The 8661-nt window shown below is 49.6% G+C and overlaps 1 protein-coding gene across 2 annotated transcripts; it reads right to left on the reverse strand.

The window, feature by feature from the left end:
• Nucleotides 1–425: 425 nt before the first annotated feature.
• TMEM39B (transmembrane protein 39B) lies at nt 426–7628 on the reverse strand. Of its 2 annotated transcripts, XM_082494256.1 has the most exons (8): nt 7088–7628; nt 4967–5186; nt 4587–4670; nt 3759–3913; nt 2792–3128; nt 1753–1940; nt 1158–1278; nt 426–797 (listed from the first exon to the last, which is right to left on the reverse strand). In XM_082494256.1, exons 1-8 carry the CDS (start codon nt 7213–7215, stop codon nt 561–563), a joined length of 1470 nt encoding a protein of 489 aa, XP_082350382.1. In that variant the 5' UTR covers nt 7216–7628; the 3' UTR covers nt 426–560. The 2 variants fall into 2 exon arrangements, with proteins under 2 accessions (XP_082350382.1, XP_082350381.1); XM_082494255.1 differs by having other exon boundaries at nt 426–1278.
• Nucleotides 7629–8661: the final 1033 nt, after the last annotated feature.

Consider the following 8661-nt stretch of genomic DNA (forward strand, 5'->3'; position numbering starts at 1 on the left):
GGACCCTAAGCCCCCCACCAAGCTCCCTGGTCCACACTGGGTCCCATCACGCCGCTGCGGACCTCAAACCATCACCTGCACCGGCTGTGAGCGAAGGGCGGCAGTTCCATCCCGGCAATTAAAAAAAACCCCCTCCCATTTTACTGAAATAACGCAGCCTTTCCCCAACAACCAGCATCAGGGGGTGCTGGAAGAGGTCCTTCAGGGTCCGTCCCCCTCACCGAAAAACACAGGATTGGGGTTCAGCCCTTCATAAAAGAAGTCAGAGTGGAAGTTGTGAGGTTTAATGTACCGGTAATTCTCACCTTCCCGCTTGGTGCCAGTGGGAGAGGGAGGATCTGCACATCACTCCTCTCAAATATAAACAAGAAGAGGCCTTCTCAGGGGATTTTATCAGACAAGAAACACACAAACAACTGTTGGGAGTAAAAAAATATGTTTTTTCCTTTTAATTACATCAGTTATCAAAGAAAAAAAAAGCAGTGGTAACAAAAATACAAAGCTCTGAGGGTTCCTTGTTTTGTTTGTTTTGTAATAAGCTGAGCATCAGTGCAATTGTTTTAATTTAACTTCTGCTCTGAGTCTCTGCTGGCAGAATACGAGTAGGCTTTGCCCAGCACCAGACGGTCACGCAGCAGCTTGAAGAAGGCGTAGTAATTGCTGAAGAGGATCAGAGCCAGCGAGATCGTCTGGTGCCACTTCTCTGAAGAAATCAGCGAGTAAAGCTGGTAGAAGATGACGGCTCCTTCCAGCAGAATCAGGATGTTGAGGATTCTCAGTGGTTTGCTGAAAAAGAACTGTAGGAGAGACCACAGTAAGGCACTGAGTGAGGTCAGACCCTCCGGATCACATTTCTGACAAAATGTACGAGGCAGAGGGCGGTGAGGATTCCTCTGGGATTCCCCTCTGGAGACACATTTGCCCATGACCGGCTCTGGACAGAGCCCCGGTTTGCACAGGTCAGTCACCCTTCCGGCAGCACTGACGGGAGACGCGGGACTAAGGTGAAACGCTGTACTGAACCCTGCTCGTTCCACCCACGGGCAGCTCTCCTGCTCGGCGAGCCAGCTCAGGCAGCCGGAAGGGTTGAGGACAAGGGGACCATGACCCTGCCGAGGCGCTACACCTCTGTCCCCAGAAAGGAGATGAGATCTTACGTGGAATCGGAAGTGTGAAACGTCTGAGGGCACCGCCACGTTGTAATGACCCACGGCTTTGTACACGTTCTTGCTGTGTTTCACTAACACTCCCTGAGGCCACATGCACTCTTCTGTCCACCTGCAGGAAACAAGAAGAGAGCTCTTATTTCCACCTCTACAGCTGAGGGGGGGTCTGCTGCCGTCCCACCATCAGCGAGGACAACGCACGAGCTGCTTCCACAGCGCTGGCCGCAGCACGAAGCTGCTGTCATCAGCGAGGGCAGAGTTTGGCCCACCGAGGCGTGTAACTGCAGCAGTGACAAACGGCAGTTACCTGGGGCCAGAAGCAGCAGGCACCTTGCCAAAAAATCAGATCTGCTTGCCGCGCTTGGGAGTGGACAGTACAGAGAGCATCTATATGCTGTTGGATGTGTCAGCTGACAACTCTGCTTTCACTTTTCTTTTTTTCTTTTTTTTTTTTTTTTTTTAAGGTACCGAGAGGAGGAGGAGAGGTGGCTGGAAAGCTGAGCTCCCCACCCAGCCTCTGTTCGTGCCAAGAAGCGTGCCAGCTAAGAGAAACCTCCAGCCCCAGCCCCAGGAGAGAGCTCCTTACTGATGCTGCAGCACGTTGGAGCAGAGGGCTGGATCGACCTTCTGCCAGCAGCCCAGGTGCGCTGCGGCTTTATGGAGCAGGTCACAGTAGCGCGCAGGTAAGAGGTACTGCATCAGGATCACAGACGTGCTGATGGAAACCAGAAGGAAGAGCTCACAGGACCAGCGTTTGTCATAGTACTGAGTGTTCTGTGGGGGGACAAGAAGAATGTGTGACGACGTGTTTGGACAGCCTCACCTAACAAAGCCATCAAAACACAAAGCACTCAGGCAGGTAAAACGAGGGCTTTTCACGTAGCTATTAATCCTGCTTGAAAAAGAAGCGCCCACATAGGATGGCTGCTGTACAACTCCTGAACGCACCATGGCGAAACATTGATGCTATCATCGCCCATCACCAAAAATAGGGAGATAGTTCCCGATGCTCTCCTAGCTCAGCTGACGACGGGTGGGAGCACCAGCCCCGCAGGGGAAGGGGCTTGGGTTCACCCCCGAGGTCTGACGGATTTACTACGAGACATTTGTCTCATTGTACAACGTATCGGGAACTTAAATAAAACAGCTAAAAATCCTAATAAAAGTCCATCCTCTTTCATACTGCCTCCCTTATGAAAGTCGATCCCCTTGTCCTGGATCTCTGACCTCGCAGAAGGTCACTGTGCGAAGGACTGGTCAGCCTGGAGTCCTTCTAGCTTCACAGGGAGGCAGGAGGGAGACGCTGCTCCCAAACAAATGGAGGCACACTCTCAGGACAGTCAGAATACACTTTACCAGGACGATATTGACCTCTGTTAGCTGGAGTTTAAGCAAACCTAAACCGAGATGGTTTTGCTTCTTACTTTTCACAAGGCCTCCATAAACGGGTTGGATACAGCCGCCTGCGCGCACAGCCCAGCCCTCTGACTAACCTCTCCTGCGATCCAGCTAAGCGAGAAGGGAGAACCAGACCTAACCCAGTGTTCGCCTCCCCACAACCCTCCCCAGCCCGTCCCACGCCTGGAGGAGCAGCGTCTGCAAGAGCAGAGGTGGCCCTCGCTCACCTTCACAAACCAGACCGGCACAAAGGCCACGTAGTAGGCACTGAGCATGGAGCTCACCAGCACCTCTTTCATCCGCCAGTTAAAGTCCATTTTCAGGTATTCCACCTCATTGCGGATGAGATCTGGGGAGAGGCAGCAGGCGTGAGTGGGCATGGCCTCCATGCCATACATCTGTCGAGTGTGCTGCTTCCAGGTTTCCTTTAGGACGGTCAGGTAGTCTCTGCTCCTGGAGTTCACCTCGCCAGTTTCTCTGGGACCGATGTTGGCCACCTGGGAGAAGAGGCCCGTCTTCCGAAAGTCACAGTTGAGCTGAAGGAAGGGAATGTACATGCCAAACCTGGAGGAGCAGAGTGCAGAAAGGTGTTTACTTCCTTACGAGCTCCCCGTGCAATGCCTTTGCTGGCAGCACATCAGCATTACTGTCACATCCCCCTCCTAAATGGCATCTGCTACCTACAGAAACTCCAGCAAAGAGCTTCACTAATCTGAACTCAAACACAAGCACCGAGTCTCAGATCCTTATGAGATGCTTCCTGCTGCATCTACCAGAGGGAAGGGAGCTGTTTCCATTGCTTGACTGGAACTAGAACTGGCTTCCTTTTGTTAGTTAACACGAAGCAGGGAAGCTGTTTGATTCACTCCACTTGGCAGAGGCACCCAAGGACTAAGGAAACCAAAGATACGGGTTCTCTGAATACCATGAAAAAAACACACAATCCTTTTCAGAGGACACAAGCAATCTAAGAGCTATAGCTAGTGCTTATATTAAAGCTGAATATGGGTAAACATTAAAGATATACCCTGCCACCAAGAAGAAATGTGACATAGCAAGAGGGAAAAGGGTAGTTTAATTTCCGTTACAAGCTAATCGACTGCTTGTTTACTTTCAGGCTTCATTTCAACTGAGCAACGCCCACTGCACAGAAGCAACATTAGAAATCACACATAAGTGACAGAAGATACTTACGGGTAACACAGGAACAGGAGATTAAGGAAAGAGTAGGTTCGGAAAAGATGAATTATTGATCGACACAAACTCCAGCCTGTGCCAGTGAGAACAGCAAACCGAGTGATCACCAGGAAAACAGAGCGTGGCAGGGAGACTTTGCCACTCTGCGAAGCCTGCGGGGAGAGAAGAAAGAGCTGGGCAGAGGGGAGACTAAGTCACTCTTCCTACAGGAAGCAAACGGTAAATGAGCAGCGCTCAATCTGCAAAATCAACTTCATATGCAGATGAAGAGCTGGTGAAAGGCTCTGTTTGACTGCCACCAGGAAGGGGAGGCCTTCTGTAGGCCGGAATCTGGACTCTGCAAAACGCAGGGCTCTCCAAAACCCTCATGCCTCAAGCTGGAATAAGGACAGCTCTGAGTTTCATGTTAAGGTCTGGTAGTTATCAGGGTGACCAGCCCGCTCTCCGGGACCTGCTCACCACAGAAAGCTTCCACAGTCAGCAGAAACCGACCCATGCTGGTTCCTCCTTGCAGAATGCTAAATTAAGCGAACAGGAAAAAGCCATATACTGTTCTTCACAAGGAAGAAAGCAGAATTACTACAGTCTAGTTGAGACAGTAATTCAGAAAGAATCACAGAAGGACAGAGAGAGTCACGAGCAATGGTTTGAGGCGCTCGTTTCTGTTCTCTGTTCTTCCCAATAGAAACCACGCTGAGGTTTCTGACTTGGACACAGAACAAAGTTCTTTAGAAAAGGAGACAAGAGGAACTGCAAAAGGGACACACAGCTTTACATTTTGCCTCAGAGGAAAGAACGGTTCTGAGATCTGCTTGGGGACTTTACCTCCTTCACAATAGCACCGATCAGCCGGCGTGCCAGGACGATTGTTGTCACTGTCAGCACGTTGAAGTCAATAAGATGAAAATTCTGCGGTGACAAAACCAAAATTATTTCACTTTCCATCAGGCAGCAGAAACCCACATTCAACAGAGAAGCTCCCAAGTTACTCTCTCCTCCTCAGACTCTCTCTTCCAAGATCAGAAAGAGAATGCCAAGCAGACAGCAGTGCCCAAAATTTGCCAACTCAGAGTCACATGAGCAACCCTCCAGGGCTGTAGAGTCACATGTAGTTTGCATCAAACGTATATAGAAAACTTTATGTCTAATGACTCAAGAGACAGTCTGTGAGTATCACCGGACAGCAGCTGTCCTTTGGTGCTTACCAATGACGTGTGCGAAGGCGGATGGGAGGGTGGGTACCACCACACAGTTTTGTAGATGTTGATGTAGTGGACAAACAGAGCAACGAGATGACAGAAGAAGAGCTGAAGTTCAAACAGCACACTCCTCTCCACAGGCAGCTCTGGGATCTTACAGTGCCGGAGGGGGACGACTGTCTGAGTTGCCAAAGGTGGGCTGGAAAGGCCTGTACCTGAACCGCTCCTGCCGAGGTAAAGCAGAAGCCAGCAGTCACTTCCCTGTGATAAACACAGCACTGTCCTCCAGCCCACGTACTCATCTGAGTCGGTGGGTCCAATACTGACTGAGAAACCTGAGCTGACTATCATGGTCAGTGGCTGCCAAAAAACCCAAAGTGTCAGCACCCTGAGGATGTCCAGGACAACTGTTACAGGCAGACATGAGTGGGAATTTGCCCAGTGAAAGCAATATTTGGAACGGGGCCAGTCTACAGCACCAGGTCATTTGCTATTAAATCCCTCGCGTTGAGTCAGGTTCAAAAGCTGTGGCTGCGTTCAGCTATTCAAGGGGCAACCGGTGGCCCTCTTAATTAATTGGAAGCTTTTAGGCCTCGAGTTGCTATTTACATTTCTAAGAGTGCTTGAACATGAATACAGAGCAATTAAACGCAAGCTCTTTCTCATTCTTCAACTTCTATTCAACTATGGAGGAAAAACAAGTTTAGTCAGGGGAGCATATTCCTGTGTGAGCACGCACGCAATCCCAGACAGCAACCCTTTGCATCAAAGGGAAGGGAATTAATATAGACTAGATATATCTCTCCTGATTTGCAATCTCTAAATAACAACAGTCAAAGGAATCTGGGTGTGGGTTTCGAAGGAACTACAGAGCACAAACTCCTATCAAAAATCCCAAAATGAAACCACACAAGTCTCAGAGTGACTGCAGAAGGACTTCGAGCCCAGGGGTGGACAGAGGTGGATCAGCCTATGCTTTTTAAAGCAGAAGGCCGACAGCCTAAAATAAAGCCATGCGTGAGGGAAGGACTTGAGGAACCCCAGCTGCCTCTGAAACCCCCCGATTCCCAAGCTGACAAGACTGATTCAGCTCCTCAGGACTGATAAATCTGCCAATAAACTCCATTCCTGCACACAGAACAAGAGTTCCTGTTCTGGTCCTCTAGTAAAGGGCTTTAAATATAAACACGAAGCCTTTTCTGCTTTGAAAAGACACACAAGACCTAATGGTGCTCTTGCAAGAGCAGCAACAAGACTCTTATAGGCATAAAGAGCATAAAGCGCTTTGGGACTGCTCAGCCTGGGCTGCCATGTAGGTGATGGGTAGCAGTGGGTACAGCTACAGAGAGAAACCGCTTGGAGGTAAGCTGGGGCGTGGATTTGCACTGCATTACCTACTTGTGATAAGAACCCTTGTGCACGCTCTCACAGCAAAATACGTACAAGGTGGATTGCTCCACCTTCTGTGCCCTTGCAATAACTTGTTTGAATAACTGTATCCCTATAAATTTCTTGGCCTAGGGCTGTAAGCAGGCAGTATGTTAAGACAGATCTCATATTTCCTTTGCAGAGAGTTCATAAGTCACCTCCTGCTTACGTATTGCTGTCGGTGCTCCGCTTCTCCTTCTTCCTCTCTACCTCAGTTGCAGAAATGCAACCAACCAGCCAGGCTGTAATCTGAAAAAAAAACACCCCGCAGCCTACACATCACCTGACCTAGCTAAACTCTACCCCAGAAACGCCTCACCTGACATAAACTTCAGGGCACAGGAGACGCAACAAGCAGAACTTGAGAGTCAGGCTTTAGATAAAAATATGACTCTATTCTTACTTTCCATTCAACGGTCACTAAAGGCTTTTGAACGCTCCTGGAAGCCTGTCACGGTCTGATAAAACACTTAACAGCCTCGGGCAAATTAGAACCCACCTATCCCAATTACAATATGTAGCATGGATGCTGTCACACATAGGAAAAGGATTTCAGCTAGACACAGGGAGTTAACAAATCCCTGAGCCACAGGAAAACCAGCAACTTGTGAGATGGGGAGATAAGGTGGCCCCTCACACCCGCCTCAGAGAGGAGCAGCTGGCCTGGCTAGATGTGAAGACGGGGAGACCTGGACGTACCTGGTGCGTGAGCGCACACCCGTGACAGAGGAACTCGTGGAATGGCCAGAGCCGCCAGCGGCCCCCGGTTCACAGAGGGGATTTCGGCAGTAGGAGGTACGGTTGGGGCCCCGCCTTCCCCCTGCCATAACAACAGAGGGTGCGGAGGGTTCTTCTTCCAGGTGGCTTCTCTGCTCTTCACTGCGGGATTATGTCTTCAGTCTTTAAAACTGAAAGGAAGAGATTTATAATTAAGGCTCATCTGCTCTCCACGCCCCTGGTGACCAGCAGGAACCCATCACTCACACTGCTAGCTTGCAGCACAAAGCAGGATAATGCAACTTTGCTCAACCCTTTTCTACACCTCCTGTATTTGCCACGGGCTATAGATGCGGCCCCAGATAGCTCCTGACGCTCCTGGGACGCTCCAGGGACATGCAGCAGCCTGTAAAGGTGCTGTGAATTCATTGAGAGTCTAAAGCCTAACATATGCAGGTTTCCAGGGGAGCAGGAAGAAGCTTTTCATGCCCCTCTCCCAGCCCAAGGCAGTTTACAAGGAATTTAATCTGCATCGTTGTGGTGTTATCCCTGTTTTACAGGCAGAGCAATATACTTAACAGAGATGCTAAACAATTCGCCCAAAGGATTCAGTAAATTGGTGATATTACCTAGGTCCCCCTTTGCCCAATTTTGTGCTGGAATCAGACATTCACAGCTCTTTTAAAGGGATGCTGAAAAAGCACACAAACTGGCTTTTTCCTTTTTTGCTCCTTTAGGACATCACAAAAATAACTAGCATTTTTAGGGCATGTGTTGTTGTACGTTTGCACGGCAAAGAGCTCAAGGGGATGTTAGCCCAAAGTTAGCTTTCCTAGTGCTTGCTTGCCACAATGTAAACAATAATACTACCAAAATTTTAAAAACCTTCTCTGGATACTGTTTAACCTTAGGAGAATCTTTACTTAGAGAAACGACAGGGTGATAACACACCGTTTACTAAGAAGTGAAATCTGAGCTGTGAAGAAACTCGGATCAGGTCGTAGCAATCAGAAAAAGAAACGTTAAGCAATTGATAATTTCCAGTTTGCATCACTTGGCAATTAGCATCTGGAATAAAGAAAATTTGCTGAAGGGCTAGAAACTGCTCTCAAAGAAGTTTTGAAGCTTACACTGAGTTCCAGAGTCCTCCAGCAAACTGCTGTACTAGTTACAGGCAACGAGGGACAGGGTACAGAGGGCCGTGCTTGGGGCTAGACCCAACAAAAACAAAGATACCCTGAGATGGGTGCCATCACATGGGCCAGTGGGGCACAGAGGTGGCTGCAGCACTGGGGGAATTGGGGGGGGAAGGGCAGAGCAAAGGGCAGATACTCCAGTATATGCCAGGGCACAGCGAGTCCTGGTGGCCTGGGGACGCAGAGTGACTGCTGGTCAACCGGAGGGGCTGTGCACAGGGGACTGGGGGGGACACCAAATGGACAGGAGCTTGAGGGGAGGTGAAGACAGTGGGTTTGAGGCCCAGGACACCACCACAAGAGAGTCTGAGAGGGACAAGTGGTAGGATGAAAGCGTAGGGCCCGGGAAGAGAGCTGGAG

This window comes from Vanellus vanellus (assembly GCF_965231255.1).
Source record: "Vanellus vanellus genome assembly, chromosome: 22".
Classification (NCBI taxonomy): domain Eukaryota; kingdom Metazoa; phylum Chordata; class Aves; order Charadriiformes; family Charadriidae; genus Vanellus; species Vanellus vanellus.